The 19,090-nt window shown below is 45.3% G+C and overlaps 1 protein-coding gene across 1 annotated transcript in view; it reads right to left on the reverse strand.

The window, feature by feature from the left end:
- The window catches only part of LOC125460785 (protein-methionine sulfoxide oxidase mical3a-like), a 374,391-nt gene that overhangs the window by 35,730 nt on the left and 319,571 nt on the right, over positions 1–19,090 (reverse strand). Inside the window, exons 39-42 of the mRNA XM_059652260.1 lie at positions 11,987–12,094; positions 10,739–10,832; positions 8,554–8,604; positions 215–283 (exon numbers count right to left, since the gene is read on the reverse strand). Of these exons, the coding sequence (XP_059508243.1) occupies positions 215–283; positions 8,554–8,604; positions 10,739–10,832; positions 11,987–12,094 (322 nt within the window). The remainder of the gene's footprint in view (positions 1–214; positions 284–8,553; positions 8,605–10,738; positions 10,833–11,986; positions 12,095–19,090) is intronic.

Below are 19,090 nucleotides of genomic sequence, written 5' to 3' on the forward strand. Positions count from 1 at the left end.
TGTCCCAATCTCCCTCAAATTCTGTCCCACTAACTTGGCACCCTCATCCCATTCATTTCAGTTTGTTCCAATTCAGTCTCACTAACCCTCAGCTCCTCACAAATTTTTGGTTTGAATTTGCACTTGACCAGGTGTCCAAAGGAACTGTACTGAGCCTTGGGATCCAGGAAGGCCTGGTGGTTATGATATTCCTTTGCGGCTTGCTCTACATTACCTCGGTTGTGGGTACAGCAGTGGCAGAAGGAAAGAGGTCTTCGCCGCGGAGCTCCAACAAGGGCCTCAACTTCAACAAGACAGGTGAAAGAGAAGCAAAGCACAGGAGCAGAGTGTGAGAGGGACAGAAGAAGAGGGCGAAGGAAAGATTCTAATAATGTGAGGGGAGGAGAAACAAATGGGAAGAAATGACAAGGGAAACAAGAATAGGATGAGATAGTGCCACTGTTTGCGGCAATCCTGAAACCAATAGCAGATACCAGGCATGCAATCCAGGGTTAATCAACTAGACACCTACAGGGTGGCCTATAATGAGAAACACTGTCCAGTTTTCAAAACCTCAAACGTATGTTTACCAATCTGCTCAAGGGACTTTCAGAGTGGGCCACAGCACAACCACAACAACCCATTACATCATGGGAAGCTGGGACAAGAGACTAACACAACAGTGCACCAAAGCTGAAACAGTGTCACAGTAACCATGTCAACAGTCAGTCTCAGCACTTCACTTTCAAACAGAGTGCTAACAGGAGTGAGAGTTAGAGATAGAAAACAAGAAAGTAAATCAGAGAGTAAATGAGACAGAGGGTGGGTGTACCGTGAAACAGAGAGAGATCTATACAAAGTGCATGAGAGAGTCAGACAATGTGAGAAAAGCAAGGAGACAAACAATGTAAAAGTCAATATGAAAAGCTCAGCACCAAATACAGCAGAACTTCAAAGTTAACAATCTCTGGAAACTGAAATAGGGGAAATGTGATTAGAGAAATGAATGTGAGGCTGAAAGACTGGTGTGGAAATAGTGGGTTCCAGTTTGTGTAATACTGGTATCAATATTTGGGAAAGTCTCTACCAACAAGGCAGTCTTCATCTGAAAAGTACTGGAACTGGTGCGCTTACTGAGTGCATAATACAGGGAAGATTTTAAATTCATTCATGAGGAAAAGGGATCAAACTTGGGACCATGTGATAAATCAAAGAAAAGATGCAAAGCAAGTGTAAAAGATATTAATATGGGAAATTATGGGTTGACTGTGTCAGGAAGGGATAGAAGGTACAAATCAAACAGAAAAGCAAAGGCTTATGTTAAAAGTTACAAAAATACTAAAAGGACAAAGCTGAAGGCTCTGTATCTAAATACACATAACATTCAAAACAACTGAACAGAAAGCACAAATACAAGTGAATAAGTAGGATCCAGTAACCATAACAGAGGATGACCTGGATTGGGACCCAAACATTGAAGGTGCAGGGTGGTTAAGAACGACAGGATGCTAGGTTAAACCAGCAGAGGCCTCAGCTACATTAGCGGCATTTAAACAGTCCTTGGATAAGCATATGGATGATGATGGGATAGTGTAGGGGGATGGGCTTAGATTAGTTCACAGGTTGGCGCAACATCGAGGGCTGAAGGGCCTGTTCTGCGCTGTATTGTTCTATGTTCTATGGCTCTGTCAATTAATAATGGAATTAGCACAATCGGGAGGGTTGGCCCATGTTAAGGAGAAAAAAGATGTTACATTGAGATAATAAGAAAAATAATAAAGGCAAAAAATCACTTGTGGGATTCCAAGGTGTGGAGCTGGATGAACACAGCAGGACAGGCAGCATCAGAGGAGCACAAAAGCTGAGATGTTTTGGGTCTGGATCCTTCTTCAGAAATGGGGGAGGGGAAGGGGGCTCAGAAATAAATAGAGAGAGGGGGAGGCGATGATAGAAGGTAGATAGTGGAGCAGATAGGTGGAGAGAAGACAGACAGGTCAAGGAGGTGGGAATGAAGCCAGTAAAGGTGAGTGTAGTTGGGATGGGGTTTGATCAGTGAGGAACGAGGGGCGGATAGGTGGGAGGGAAGACAGATAGGTCAAGGAGGCGGGGATGATGCTAGAAGAGGAGAGGCGAGTGTAGGTAGGAAGTGAGGGTGGGGAAATTGTCAGTGAGGTGGGAGAAAAGACGGGCAGGTCAAGGAGGCAGGAATCAGAAGGGGTGCTGGTCTTGGGATGGGGTCGGGTGTAGGGAGATTTTGAAGCTAGTAAAGTCCACATAGAGACAATAGGGTTGTAGGGCTCCCAGGCGGATTATGAGGTGCTGGTCCTCCAGTTTTCAGGTGGCATCGTTATGGCACTGGAGGATGCCCACAAGAGACATGTCGTCCAAGGAGTGGAAGTGGGAGTTGAAGGGGGAATGGGGTTGAGAAACACATCAGTCATGATCAAATGGCAGAGCTGATTCTATGGGGCTGAATTATCCGCCTATGTTTTTACACCTTAAAGTGGTGAGTTGGCATATAATGGACCATGTAGATGATAAGAGTTTTATGGGATATGAAGGGTAATGGGAGACAGCTAAATTGGCAGGGACTATAATTAGGAGTGGGGGAGTGTCAAAGGGTTTAAACAGCGTGGATGATGATGAGATAGATCTTCTTGGTGGAGAAAGTAGCCCATTCCTGCAGACTAGCCTAGTCTTGCCTCTAATTCATCTGCTTGTATGAGACAGTGAAATTGAGAGACATGTAGGGAGAAAGACATGAGTGCAAGAGTGAAATCGAGTGACAAGAGATAGAGACTGAGACTGTGAGGGACAATATGGGTGATGATGAGATAGATCTTCTTGGTGGAGAAAATAGCCCATTCCTGCAGACTAGCCTAGTCTTGCCTCTAATTCATCTGCTTGTATGAGACAGTGAAATTGAGAGACATGTAGGGAAAAAGACATGAGTGCAAGAGTGAAATCGAGTGACAAGAGATAGAGACTGAGACTGTGAGGGACAATATGGAAGAGAGTCAGTGGCAGAAAGAATAAGTGAGAGAGGTAGTGAGACAGCGCAATAAAATGAGGCTGAGTAAGATTGAGAGAGGGATATAGACATACTGTGAAACAGTATGACAGAGATAATGAGAGCCAAAGAATGAAGCAGAGAAAGCATGGAAGACACAAAGAAAAAGCAAGGCTTAGTGAGTGAAAAAAACATTTGAGACAGGAATGTGTGGGAATGAAGACAGCAACAGACAGGCAGAGAGTCAGGGAGAATGCGAGTGACACATAGTGAAAGAGTCAGAGAGTGAGAAAGCAATAGGGGGAGAAAGATTTTCCAGGGAATGAACCAGAGTAAGTGTCAGGCAGAGCTGTAATTGAAGATGCAGGGACAGAGGGAGACAGAAAGTTTATGAGTCAGTTTCATTCAAGAAGAAAGGAACAAGCGGTGGAGAGACAGAATATAAACGTGAGAAAGGAAAGGTATAGAAGTATGGAATCATACAGTATAGAAGAGGCCCTTTGGCCCATTGAGTCTGCAGTGGAACAGAGAATGAGTAAGATATTGAGATATTGATTTTTCGTAACACTTCACAACACCACATGTACAGGTCAGAATGCAGGCCCTGTTTGTGTAACGGTTAGTCTGTCTCAAATACCACTGTTAAATCAGATTAGTTTATTAGAACTCCAGCTGCTGGGGCCTGTACAGCAGGTGAACTATTCTATCTCGAGCAAAAGAAATTTGTTTGCCTGAACCAGCGTGGCAATAGGAAAACAGATTCCACAAGAAAAGCATAAACAACTTCCGTCATTGATCATGTTAACAGTGCAGAACCACAAAAGATATGTCAGCCTTACTGGTTAACAAATGCAGCCACAACTTGAGATGGGAGGTAAAAGGATGTGAGAGTGATGGAGAAGGTACTGTGAGACAGCAATTAGAATAAGCATTTGAATTAATACAGAACATCAGAAATTTATAGTCTTCTTTTAAAACAAGCAAACAAATGGCTGGATTCTAATAGTCATGGCTTTGAATTGCTTTAACACTGATCAGTAACTTCCACAAATTTGACTAGCCCTTTACCACAAGCCACAGACAGCAGCAGGATGATCAAAGAGCGGCGCTTTAAACATCCACTGGCACCCCTGTGATTGGCAGCTGCTTTCCACTCTCATTACCTCTGTCTTGTGAACCCAAATTCAAGATGGGCATCACTGTTCTCATTAATACGCAGGCTACTGAACAATGGGCCTAGCACAACTCGGAATAGAGCTCTATTTGGCAAAACTTGTGTCAAAGACAGGAGGAGGAGCTGGAATCCAGAAACAATCCCAATGTTGGAGCAGAGTGTGGACAGTGATGGGGCGAATAGGGAATCCAGGAACCATCCTAATGTCAGAGCATAGTGTGGACAGTAACAGGATGAGGAGCAGGAATCCAAGAACAGTCCAAACACTGGAGCAGAGGGTGGACAGTGATGGGGAAGATGAGGAATCCAGGAACCTCCCACTGTTGAACAGATTGTGGACAGTGACAGGACAAGCAGCAGAAATCCTCGAAAAATTCCAATGTTGGAATGCAGTGTGGACAGTGATGGGGAAGAGGGGGAATCCATTACAATCCCAATGTCAGAATGCAGTGTACACTGTAATGGGATGAAGGCGGAAACCAGGAACAATCCCAATGTTGGAGTGGATTGCGGACAGTAACAAGAGGAGGAATCAGAATCCAGTTACAATGCCAACATTGGAGCAGAGTGTGGATAGTGACAGTTGGAGAAATCAAGGAACAATCCCAATGTTGGAACAGAATGTGGACAGTGATGGAGAACAGGAAGAATCCAGGAACAATTCTAATGTTGGCGCTAGTGTGGATATTGACTGGTAAGAGGAGAAAACCTGGAAAAATTCCATTGTTGGAGTGGACTGTGGACAGTAATGGGGAAGAGGAGGAATTCAGTTACAACGCCAATGTTGGAATGGAGTGCGGAGAGTGATGGCGAAGTGGAGAAGACCAGGAACAATCTCAATGTTGGAGCAGAGAGTGGACAGTGATGGGGAAGGAGATGAATCCAGGAAAATCCCAATGTTGGAGTAGAGTGTGGAGAGTGATGGGGAAGAGGAGGAATCCAGTTACAATCTCAATGTTGGACCAGAGTGTGGCAGTGACAGATGGAGGAATCCAGAAACAATCCTAATGTTGGAGTGGATTGTGGACAGTGACAGGAGGAGGAACAGGAATCCAGGAACAATCCCAATGTTGGAGTGGAGTGTACACAGTGATGGGGTGAAGGAGGAATCCAGGACAATCCCAGCATCAGAGAGGATTGTGAGTGGTGAAAGGATCAGGAATCCAGGAACATTCCCAATGTTGAAATGGATTGTGGACAGTGATGGGGAAGAGCTGGAATCCAGGAACGAACCAAATGTTGGAATGGATTGTGGGCAGTGATGGGGAAGAGCAGAAATCCAGGAATAATCCCAATGTTGGAGTGGATTGTGGACAGTGACAGGAGGTGGAATCCAGGTCAAATCCCAATGTTGGTACGGAGTGTGGACAGTGATGGGGAGATGGAGGAGTCCAGATATAATCTAGAATGTTAAATGTCTGAAAACAGCAGCATATTGTAGAGCTTTTTGTTTTCTAGTCATCAGAACAAAGATGAGAATGCCAGATTTAAAAAATAACATTAAATTATAAGTTAGAAAAAGAGAGTGGTGATTGGTTGGCAGGTTGACTTGGATTTTTGGAGGCATTGCTATCAATGGGGCAGCGCGGTGGATCAGTGCTTAGCACTGTTGCCTCACTGCACCAGGGACGAGGTTCAATTACATTCTTGGGTGACTGTCTGTGTGGAGTTTGCACATTCTCCCTGTGTCTGTGTAGGTTTTCTCTGGGTGCTCTAGTTTCCTTCTACAGTCCAAAGATGTGCAGGTTATAGTGGATTGGCCATGTTAAATTGTCCATTGTGTCCAGGGATGTGTTGGTTAGGTGGATTAGCACTGGGGAAAAAAAACAAGGTTACAAGGGATAGGGTAGGGAGGTGGATCTGGGTGGGATGCTCTTTAGAGAGTGGGTATGGGCTGAATGGCCTGTTTCCACACTGTACAGATTCTATGAAATAGCAACAGAGATCTACTGCTTCCCGAGCTCCTGGGACATGAAACACTCCTCAAGACTGGAACATCTAGGTTGTGATTGCACAAAACAGGTTCCTGGTTAGGAATGGATGTTGCTTTCAACAAGTGCAATGTGCCACGTTACAAACTCAGCTGGTGATCTACAATTGGCTGTAGTGTAGGTATTAATGCACTTAGGATTACTCTTCAAGCACTGAATTGCAGAAATATGTCTAACAGTTGACATTTCATATTGTGTTGAGGCTGGGTAGGTCTGTACTCTACCTGTCATACACAGGCGAAGGTACTTGCTGTTTGACTCAATCAGCTACTTGCTACAAAGTAATGCCTCCATACCAGGCATCAGTCAAGGTCAAACACGAGGGGCTCAATTCTTTGACGGGCAGGATGTCTGTTTGGCCTGAGGACAGCATCTTGTTTGTGGAAAGCACCACTTATATCACCACTTCACACCAGCAGCATGAAACATCCTCCTGAACTTTTTGTTCAAGTCATTCAAAACTTGCCAACCAATCAGCACACCCTTCTGTAAAAGTTGTGGCGATTCTTTGAAATTTGGTATTCTTGTGGTTGTCCTGACAAGTGCAAAACAAATAGCTTTAACAACATGCATCTCTTCAAAAAGATTCAAATTCAGTACCACCATGCAACTGAAATTTAAATTCATGCGAGGAGCATGCTCACAGTGTTAACTAACACAGACATCTAGGAATGAAATCTTGATACCACTCACTGATGTTAATGATACTGGTCCAATATCAAAACATTCAGGGTTCTGTGCTGCAACTAAAAGGTCAAATAAAAACAGCTGGGCAGATATCTTGCTATAACAGCACTATCCTTACCTCTCTTCACTACCAAACCTTCCTCCATCACCATCCATTTCTCTGCCATCATCCGTCCATCTGCCATCCATCTATCCACCACCATTCATCTCTTCACCATTCTTTCCTCCCTCCATGACCATCTATCTCTCCATCACCCTCCCTCAATCCACAACATCTGTCCATCCATCACCATTTGTCCATCCACCACCACCACCACCCATCTCTCCACCATCATCCATCCATCTCTCCACTATTCCTCACTCCCTCCATGACCATCTGTCTCTCCATCATCCCCCCTCCATCAGCATCCATCCATCCATCACCCTCTGTACACCCATTACCATCTGTCTCTCCAATGTCATCCGTCCATCCACCACCATCTGCTAATCTTTATCATCTGTCCATCCACCACCATCTGTCTCTTCACCATTCCCCCCTCTCTGCATGACCCATCTCTCTCCATCATATTCCCTCCACCACATCCACCCATTCACCACCAGCCATCCATACACCATCCCTTCCTCCATCACACTGCCTCCATCACCCTCTCTCTAATCACCAATATCCCTCCTCACATCAGTCCTCTCTTCACCAACATCTGTCTCTCTGTTACAACCCATTCTTTCTTACAGGCCATCTCTCTATAACTGACCACTCTAATCTTTATTACCATTCATTTTTCCAGTACCAGCCAACTCTTTGTTATTCTCTATCTCGTCATTACAATCTGTCAACATTCATCTCTCCATTACAAACTCTAATATTTTCTATCTCTGTTACCTTCTATTTCTTCATTACAATCTCTTCATTAATCTCCATTTCTCCATAACTGATTCTTTCTATTAACTGCCATCTATCCATTACAAACTCTGTACGACAATCCATCTCTCTGTTACTGTCCATTTTTCTGTTACCTTCTGACTCTTCATTACCATCTATCGCTCTGTTACCATCTGTCTCCAATATCAACTGTCTTTTTGATAATATCTGTCCCTCTCCATGTTCCACCTAACTCTTTCTTTCACCACCCATCTCTGTAGCAGTTCAAGAATGTGCCTTACCAGAATTTTCTCAAGGGAAACTGACGATGGCCAACAAATTTCATGAAGAAATTTTAAAAAATTCCCTTTCTTACTGTAAGTGTTACAATTCATTTCCCCATTACTATTCAGTCCTCTACATTACCAACCAGCACCCCATTACAAACTGTCTCCAGTATCTTCCATTTCTCCTAGACTTCACACACAGTTTCTAATTGATTGTCCTATTCGAATGGCACTCTGGTCAATAACAATGTTTATACAAACCAAGGGGCTGTGATCAGCTGACACAGACCCACCCAGGAACTGACCCTTGATATAAGGGAGATCAGCTGACAAGCATGTGACCGATTACTGTTTTTAGAGACAGCAGACTTCTATCCTGCTCCTACCAAGCAGGATCCCTCTTAGTTCATTAGACATTGGACCAGCCAGGGGTGAGGACGCAGCTAACAGAACCAGCTGAAACTAAAGTGAAAGGGATGCAGCCAGGGAGGGAACTAACAGAAAAGGAATTAGAAAGAGAGGTGAAAGTCAGCAGGTTAGGAATGCAGAAGGACAGCCATACGTACCACCCAGATGCATGTCGAGGATTTCACTGTAACTAGACTCTCCCCAATAGTCTATAATAAGATTAGAAAGAGTTAATGTACAGTGCCAGGCAACAGGCAATAAAGAACATGCATACACACATATACATGCTACAGAAGAGGCAGCTCAGAAATCCAAACTGGGCATAAGCAGCAGTCTTCTCCACCAAGTCTTCTGCCACATACTATTCTCCATGGGCAATGCATTCCTGTCCAGTGTGTCACTCCCCTGTGACAGTTTGTTACTCCCTCTGTGATAGACTTTTACTCTCTGGCGACACTATGGTACTCTCTGTGACAGTCTGTTATTATCTCGGTGACTGTGCGTTACTCCCCTGTGACACTGTGTCACTCTGCTGCGACAGCCTGTTACTCCCCCTGTGACGGTGCACCACTCTCTGTGGCAGTGCATTACTCTTCTTGTGATAGCCTGTTACTCCCCGTGACAGTGCGTTACTCCCCGTAACAGTCCATCACTCTTTGACAGTGCATTACTCCCCCGTGTCGGTGTTACTCCCGTGAATGTGCGTCACTCCCTGTGATAGTCCATTATACCCTTGTGACAGGGTGTCACTCCCCCTGTAACAGTGCATTACTCCCTTTGTGGAATTGCGTCACTCCTCCGTGACAGCATCTTACTCTCCTGTGATGGTGCATCACTCCCCATCTCAGTGTGTTACTCCCTGTGGCAGTGCAGTACTCTTCCTTTGACAGTGCATCACTCCCCTGTAACAGTGCATTACTTCATGACAGCGTATCATTCCCCAATGACAGTGTGTCACTCCCCTGTGACATTGTGTTACTACACATGACATTGTGTTACTCCCTGTGATAGTGCGTCACTCCTGTGACAGTATGTTACTACCCGTGACACTGTGTTACTTCTGCAACAGTCCATTATTCGTCACAGTCCGTTACTCCCCTGTGATAGTGTGTTACTACCACTGTTACAGTGTGTCACTACCCCTGTTACAGTGTGTTACTACTGCTGCGACCTTGTATCGACCAAGTGATTGTTCTGAGGATATGTTTGGTGATGTGGTTTTGCCTGGTGATAGAATGGACTGCCTGTTATTCCAGTTTGCTTTTTATATGCTGGCCTCTTGTGAATGCTGCACTATCTGGGCTGCCTCATTGATCAGGAAACATGCAGACAATGAAAACAGTGAGAGAAAAAGAAAAACTGGCAAGTCAGAAACCCATCACACTTTGGATCCCAGAATGAGAGTGTCTGTGAAGTAGCAGAGACAGGTGGCCACCAACAAGCTGATAGTCAGTGTAATCTGTTTGGTGATAAATCCACTCCTGAAAACATTTAGCCTTTCCATCTTTAACACTGACCGGAAGGAAGTCGACGACGAACAGCCCACAGCTGCATGGCCGAGTCACTTGAGGACAGCATGACTAGTGTGTGTGAAATACACAGTTTGACAGGAGAGAAAGGGCTGACTTTCCAGTCTGGCATCTCCATCCAAGGTGTGTGGTGTGGGCACTTTTGTGATACTTTTGTGGTTGATCAGCTCACATTAACTGTTGACATTCACGTGAAAAACAGCACTTAGACAGGAAAAGTCCAGAAAGTGTCAACACCTCATCGGATGAGGTGAGAAATGATCCTATCAGAATAAGAAGAACAAGATGCTGAACAAATTTCCTTGACTCTTGTATCACCCTTTTCTGCAGCACTGAGCACAGCGTTGCAACTAGAAACACCAGCTCTGAACTCAGCACCACAATGGACATTGGAAGGAGAAATTGAATAGACAGAGGAGCTGGAAGAAAACAACACATTCGTCATGCTACCCACAATTAAAACACTTTGCTGTTACAAACTAAAGTTCACTGACACTTGGCCAGGTCAGCGATTGACCTCTGGTGGAAATGAGAGACCCTGTACAGGTTAGGGATTGACCCCTGGATGAGTCAGAGTTTGACCCTTGTAGGGGTAGGGTGTGAAGCAGAACAGGTCAGAGAATGACCCTGAGTGATTGGGTCACCTAAACGGCGGACTGGGAAGACACATTTCTCAAAAATGAATAACTAAGTTGTGAGGTACATTGCCAGCATCCAGTCCATCCTTAACCTGTAGGAAGTTAATGTGTCTTTATCAGTTAAGCTTGCAACTGGCATGGCCCTTTGTAGACATACAGAGAAAAGGGACAGGTACCTGCTTCTCCACGGAGAGCTTTCTCAACAGCCACACCTCTCTCCTCCAGCTGACGCTGCTTCTCCTCCACCTGCTCGAGCTGTCGCTGAATAATCTGTTGAAACCAAGCAGCTAAATCAGGCTGACTTTGATAGTGACTAGTACATCTTCGACCATGCGATATCATCATTGATAAAGGTAAAGTCTGCATAGTCCTACCAGACCATGGGGCTCTTCTCTCATGACAGACAACTGACGGTGGTTTAATGTGAGGGTCACCACGACACATGTGAGGTGAGGATTTGAGACGGACAATCCTATATAGTGAATTGAACCCATGGTGTTGGTATCACTTTGCATCACAAACTTGCTGTCTGGCCAACTCAGCTAAACAACCTTCACATCATTGATGTGGAATGCCATAGTGTACTGTTATGGATATAGCGTGCTTGAATGTAACATAGCAGCGGCACAGTGGTTCAGTGGTTAGCACTGCTGCCTCACTGTGCCAAGGTCCTGGGTTTGATTCCAGCCTCGAGGAACTGTCAGTGTGGAGTTTGCACTTTCTCCCTGTGTCTGTGTGGCCTTCCTTTCGCAGTCCAAAGTTGTGCACGTTACGGTGGATTGGCCATGGTAAATTGCCCATAGTGTCCAGGAATGTGTGGGTTAGCTGGACTAGCCATGGGTAATGCAGGGTTGAAGAGATGGAGTGGGGGTCTAGGTCTTTGTAGATTTGATGGGCTGAATGGCCTGCTTCCACACTGTAGGGATTCTGTGACCCTAGTGCACCATTGTGGGTATGGTGTAGCCTCGTATACAACTGTGGTTATAGTGAACTCTTATGCAATATAGCATACCATTGTGGGTAAAGAATACCTAGTGTAACATACTGTACCATTATTGACATAGTGTGCCGGAGTGTAACGTTGTGGGTTAGGTGTAATCTAGTGGAATATAGTGTACCGTTATAGGTATATTATACCCTAGCATAACATGGTGTACCCTAATATAATGTACAGTACAAGGGTGGATAAGGGGAATTGAATTTTTGGAAGGCTTTTTGTAAAATCCCACACAGAATGTTAGTACACAAAAGTAAAGAGTATGGCATTAGGTGTAATACACTGGGCCAGATTGAGCAGGATGTACTTCAGCTGGAACGGGGTCTTCCCATTTGGGTGACACAGGTAGACTGGCATTGCTCACTGCACTGATACCTTCACCCAGCTTGGTCCCTGTCATGGGAGATCCCAGGTCTTGCTTACTGACCTGTGCCCTGTGCAGCCTCTTCAGCTCCTCCTGCTTGGCCTGTCTCCGAGCTGCCCTTTGCACCCTCCGAGTCAGCTTGGAATTGAGCTCCTCCTCAGTATAGGGTTTCTGAAATTAAAAAAACAAGTTTTCACCTCTGCTCAATAGCTGAATATGCAACAATACCATGAAATATTGGTATGTTCTTCCTCAGCGAGGAGCACAGAGACACAGCAAACTACTAGATCCACTTAATACACAGACTGAATATACTGTTGGATCCACTTCTAAGTCTGCACATAGTCAAAAACATATCCTATGTCAGAGGCACATCACTAAATTCACTCATAGGTAGTCATCATCAAGTCTGATTGTGTCACTGATCATGGTCGCACAGAGTCCTTGTTTGCCTGATCAGCCTGATCCAACAGTCACATCTCCGACTACATGTTTGGCAGGTATTTCTGGGAGGTGGAATTGGTCCTTGGCCTTGAAATCACTGCATTCCTTTCTCTAGTTCCTTTTCCATACTTCGTCTTGCTGATTGATATTCTCAAAACAATTGTGGTCCTTTACACAGAAGCTTCCAAGTTGGTTTCTTCTGAACAAGGATCTGTGATGCTTTGAGGCCTATGTTGTAAAATCTTGAGGGAAGCCTTTAGGGCGTCTTTGAAATGTTTCCTTTGTCCTCCTTTCATTCAAGTTCTTTCCTTGAACTGGGTGAAGATGATTTGCTTTGGCAGTTGGAACTCAGGCATCCGAATCACGTGGCCAGCCCAGCACAGTTGGCCTCAGGTGATCATGGCTTTGAACCTGGTGCTGTTAGCTGCTTCAAGGATGCTGATATTAGTATGCCTGTCCTCCTTACTGATGTGGAGAGTCCATCTCAAAGTTGATGGTACTTCTCAAGAGTCTTGAACTAGGTATAGATGCCACCTCAAGTTTTCAAACCACACAGAAGCATGGATGTCATAGTCATTGAAGGTTTTCATCCTTTGGCACCTGAAGGTGGCTCTCACAGATTGAATCTCTGCATCAAGTTTAGCCTTAGATGAGAGGTGGCTCTTCAGGTAGGGGAAATGTTTCTCATTTGGGAGGAATGCTCCATTTATGTTGAGGACGGATGGAATGGAGCTTGCCCTGTGATGGGTTGGTAAAGACCTTAAGTCTTCTTGAGGCTGACTCCAATTTTTCAGTATCCTGTGACCAAGAGTGGTAAGTATGTTCAGGCAACACACATGACTGGATCAATTGGCCGGATATAAGTGGATGAAGCAATCTACTGGATTCACTGGAAGGAACTAACAGAATGGATCTACTGCTAGAAAGCATGGACAGTAAATCCCTAGATGTGCCAATCAGATATGTTTTACAGAACTAGGTGACCACAACAACACAGGGTAGTATAACGAAGGAAGCACAGCAATGCCAGGTTTGGAGAGGTGATGGCCTAGTGGTGTAACCACTGGACAGATCATCCAGATGCCTGGTAACGTTCTGGGAACTTGGGTTTGAATCCTGCCATGGCAGATGGTGAAATTTGAATTTAATACAAGAAATTCAATAAAAGAGTTAAGGTTCTTATGATGATCATAAAATCATTGCCAATTGCTGGAAAAACCCATCTGTTTTACTAATGTTCTTTAGGGAAGGAAACTGCTATCCTTACCTGGTCTGGCCGACACGTGACTCCAGACTCACAACAATGTGGTTGACTATGAACTGCCCTCTTGGCAATTAGGGATGGGCAATAAATGCTGCCTGGCCAGTGACGCCCTCATCCCGTGAATGAATAAATTTAAAAAGTCACCAACTGTCTTAAAATGATTAGTGGTTATTACAAAGGGAAATCAGTAAAAGATAGCCCATTGGCCAATTTCTTCCTTTTTGTCCTGATATCCATTTTCACAATATTTGCCTTCCCTCCCATCCCAAAGAGACCACAGTTTATCATACTGTTCATCTCACTGTGCCCATCTTTATCCTGCAGATTCCTCCCCTTCCCTCCATTTTTATAACCAGTATCCACAGGTAACATGAGGAATGAAACTTGTTGCTGCAGTTCATTCAGAGGGTTGAGAGTCTGTGAACTCTCTCCATAGAATGTGGTGAAGACAGAGTCATTAAATTTTTTTAGGCAGCTGCAGGTAGATTCTTGACTAAGGAAGCAGTCAAAGGTTATCAAAATTAGGACTCTTCTACAGAAACTCCGTTCTGTGGTTTCTATTTTTATACCATTAATATCTATTTTGCTTAGAGATCATTCCTCTACTACTATTAGCTCCCCCTTTGTCCTTTACTTGGCATCCTCATCATTTGTTATCTTCATTCCAAGTTTTAGACAAAGCATATGATTATCCTTACTGGGATAAGGCATAATATTTTAATTTCACGGGAAGACCCTGGAGCCTTGCGACTCAAGGGACAGTGTACTTCCCACAATCTTAGTCATCACAGAAGGGGTGAGCAATTTCAGCTATGAGTTAAGATTGGAAAAGTTAATTATTCTGTTTTGAATGGGGAAGGTGTCAAAGGTGACTCCCGAGAGGTTTCCAAAAAGACGTGAGAGAAAAATGATTATTTCTTGTAAACCAGACATTCTAAACTGGCAGAGGATCAAGAGGGGATTTATATGTTTCTTTGGCTCTGTCTTACCACTCGAGAGTGGTTGGGATATAGAACATTTTTCTGGAAAGAAGCCGATGCTTGCACAATTGTAAAAGAGTTAGACTACAAGAATGAGGGGCTTACAGGTTTGCAGACATAAAGTAGGGAAGTGGGAAGAATGTTTTTCTGTTTATTTCTGGGATGTGAAAAATGTAGGCGAGGCCAACATCCGCTGCCTGTCTGTAGTTGCTCTGGGGAATGAACTTTCAAGGAGCCATCATGGGAATGATGAAAATGATTTCCGTGCTGAGAGTTTTTACAGTTTTATTAATTCAGGGAAACCACAAAGCACAGTGAGATGAGGAACCCGGTAACAGAAAACATGATCAAGTTGAATAATACAGATGCACTTAAGGGAAAGCTGGATGAATATATGAAGAGGAAGGGAATAGAAGGATTTGTTGATAGAGTGAGATGAATAAAGTGGGTCATGTGGAGCCAAAACATGGAACAGAACAATTGGACTGTTCTTGTGTTTTAACTTCACTGTGAGTTCAGATTGGATACAGTGCAGAGTGGTTTTAGTGTGCTTTTAGGATTACTTGTGTGCTGCTTCCTGTTCACTGCTATTTCCTACTACTGATACACATTCTATATACACTCTACCTTGTATGTGTATGATCTCCTGAAAGCCAGAGCATGAGGAACATAGACAGACTTAAGGAGGGAAAAAAAAGCAATTTAAAACAGTTCACGAAGAACAGAATAAGAAGGCAGTGCATGACAAATCATATCAAGCAACAACTGGTACATCCTATCACACACCAACACACCTCACCATAACTCACATTAAACTATCTCTATATCTCACACTAACCAAACGTAACATGTCAGAACACCTCCGCTCGGTTCGCAATAAACAACTGCACCTCCCAGTCGCTAACCATTTTAACTCCCCCTCCCATTCCTTAGACATGTCCATCCTGGGTCTCCTGCAGTGCCATAATGATGCCACCCAAAGGTTGCAGGAAAAGCAACTCATATTCCGCTTGGGAGCCCTGCAACCCAATGGTATCAATGTGGACTTCATAAGCTTCAAAATCTCCCCTTCCCCCACTGCATCCGAAAACCAGCCCAGCACGTCCCCGCCTCCCTAACCTGTTCTTCCTCTCACCTATCCCATCCTCCTACCTCAAGCCGCACCTCCATTTCCTACCTACTAACCTCATCCTGCCTCCTTGGCCTACCCATCCTCCCCGGACTGACCTATCCCCTCCCTACCTCCCCACCTATACGCTCCTCTCCACCTATCTTCTCCTCTATCCATCTTCGGTCCGCCTCTTCCTCTCTCCCTACTTATTTCAGAACCCTCTCCCCATCCCCTTCTCCGATGAAGGGTCTAGGCCTGAAATGTCAGCTTTTGTGCTCTTAAGATGCTGCATGGCCTGCTGTGTTCATCCAGCTTCACACTTTGTTATCTCAGATTCTCCAGCATCTGCAGTTCCCATTATCTTTGAATACAATTAACACGCTAACCAGTCTTCTTAATGGAATATATCTTTGTAATGAAATATCTCTTAAAGTTCTGGGTACTCAAAATTAGGCAGGAATGTAAATTGAGAAAAGGCTGCACGGATGCTTCAAGATGATTATGAAAGGCTGAGTGAACATAATATGAATAAACGTAAAGCTTTTCATTCGAATGAAAAACCAATCAAATCAGAAATGGTTGCAGAGATAGTAGAAACTGCGGATGCTGGAAAATCTGAGATAACATGGTGTGAAGCTGGATGAACACAGCAGGCCAGCAGCATCAGAGGGCCAGGAAAGGTTGACGTTTCGGGTTGGGACCCTTCTTATGAAACGTCTAACTTTCCTGCTCCTCTGATGCTGCTTGGCCTGCTGTGTTCATCCAGCTTCACACTGCATTAAATCAGAAATGGTGATGGTTTGGGAAGTGTGGACATCCAAAAAGATCTGGGTGTCTTTGTCCATGAGACACTATAAACTATTTGGTAGGTGCAGCAAAATGACAGAAGTGTGTGTCAGGACTTCTTCAATATTGGGGGATATGAGAACCAAGTTAAAGATGTCTTGTTGTAATTGTCTAAAAAGCCATAGAAGGGGTGCTAAACAGGTTTCACCAGATTAATGTCTGGAATGGAGGATTTGCTTAATGGACTACTGTTTCAAAGAATAAGTGGTGATTTCACTGAAACTTGTAAAAGAATAGATGTGGATAAGATGTTTCCACTGGCTGATTAGTCTAGTCGCAGGGGAGGTAATCTCTGAAGGATCAGGCCAGTTAACACTGAGATGAGCTTAAATTTCTTCACTCAGTCATAAATCTTTGGAATTATCTAGTCTGAGGGCTGTGGAAGCTCAATCTCTGAGAAGTTCATGCCAGAAATCAGACATAACAAGGCACAGAGCTGAATGCACACAGCAGGCCAAGCAGCATCAGAGGAGCAGGAAGGCTGATATTTTGGGTCTAGACCCTTCTTCAGAAATGGGGGAGGGGCAGGGGGTTTTGAAAATAAATAGGGAGAGAGGGGGAGGTGGATAGAAGATGGATAGAGGAGAAGATAGGTGGAGAGGAGACAGACAGGTCAAAGAGATGGGGATGGAGCCAGTAAAGATAAGTGCAGGTGGGGAGTTAGGGAGGCGATAGGTCAGTCCAGGGTGGACAGAAAGGTCAAGGGGGCTGGATGAGGTTCATAGCTAGGAGATGAGGGTGGGGCTTGGTGTGGGAGGAGGGGATAGGTGGGAGGAAGGACAGGTTAGGGAGGCGAGGACGAACCGGGCTAGTTTTGGGATGCGTACGGGGAAGGGGAGATTTTGAAGCTTGTGAAGTCCACATTGATACCATTACGCTGCAGGGTTCCCAAGTGGAATATGAGTTGCTGTTCCTGCAATGTTTGGGTGGCATCATTGTGGCACTGCAGGAGGCCCAGGATGGACATGTCGTCTAAGGAATGGGAGGGGGAGTTGAAATGGTTTGTTCTGGAAGATGCAGTTGTTTAGTCTGAACCGTGCGTAAGCATTCTGCAAAGCGGTCGCCAACACTCCGACACCTCCTCCTACCACCCCCTTGATCATGGCCCCACCCCCAACCACCAAATCATCATCTCCCAAACCATCCACAACCTCATCACCTCAGGTGACCTGCCACTCACAACCTCCAAACTCATCATTCCCCAACCCTGCACCAACCATTTACATCTCCTTCCCAAAATCCACAAACCTGACTGCCCTGGTCGACCCATTGTCTCTGCCTGCACCTGCCCCACTGAACTTATCTCCACCTATCTCGACTCCATTTTCTCCCCCTTAGTCCAGGAACTCCCTACTTACATCCGTGACACCACCCACGCCCTCCAGTTCCTCCAGAACTTCCAATTCCCTGGTCCCCAACATCTCATCTTTACCGTGGACATCCAGTCCCTATACATCTGCATTCCCCGTATAGATGGCCTAATGGCCCTCCGCTTCTTCCTGTCCCGCAGGCCCGACCAGCCCCCTCCACTGACACCCTCATCCACTTAGACAAACTTGTCCTTACCCTCAACAAATTTTCTTTCAAATCCTCCCACTTCCTCCAGGCAAAGGGGGTGACCATGGTTACCCGTGAGCCCAAGCTATGCCTGCCTCTTTGCAGGTTGTGTGGAACAATCCCTCTTCCATACCTACACTGGCCCTAAACCCCACCTCTTCCGCCATTACATTATCAGCGCCGCCTTGTGGTCCCATGAGGAGCTTGAACAGATTCATCCACTATACCAACGCCTTCCACCCCAACCTTAAGTTCACCTGGACCATCACTAATACCTCTCTCTTTCCATCTCTGGCAACGAACTAGAAACTGATATCCTTTTGAAGCCCACCGACTCCCACAGATACCTAGAATATACCTCCTCCCATCCACATTACTGCAAAAAATGCCATCCCCTATTGGCAATTCCTTCACCTCCGCTGCATCTGCCCCCAGGATGAGGCATTCAACTCCCAAACATCTCAGATGTCCTCGTTCTTCAAGGACCGCAACCTTCCCCCTCAGTGGCCGAGAATACCCTCGAACGTGTCTCCCGCATTTCCCGCAACTCATCTCTCACACCCCCTCCCCGCAATAACAACCAAAACAATCCCCCTCCTCCTCACCCCACCAACCTCTGGATCCAACGCCTCATCATCCTACACTTCTGCCATCTGCATTCCGACCCCAACAACAAGACATTTTTTCTGCCTCACCCTTGTCTGCTTTCCGGAGGGACCACTCTCTCCGTGACTCCCTTGCCGCTCCACACTCCCCTCCAGCCCCACCTCACCCGGCACTTTTCCTGCAACCGCAGGAAGTGCTACACTGCCCCTACACCTCCTCCCTCACCACTATCCCAGGCCCTAAAAAGACTTTCCACATCTAGCAGATGTTCACCTGCACATCTGCCAACGTGGTATACTGCATCTGCTGTTCACGTTGTCGCCTCCTCTACATCGGGGACACCAAGTGGAGGCTTGGGG

The sequence above is a fragment of the Stegostoma tigrinum genome, chromosome 18 (genome assembly GCF_030684315.1).
Source record: "Stegostoma tigrinum isolate sSteTig4 chromosome 18, sSteTig4.hap1, whole genome shotgun sequence".
Taxonomy (NCBI): Eukaryota; Metazoa; Chordata; class Chondrichthyes; order Orectolobiformes; family Stegostomatidae; genus Stegostoma; species Stegostoma tigrinum.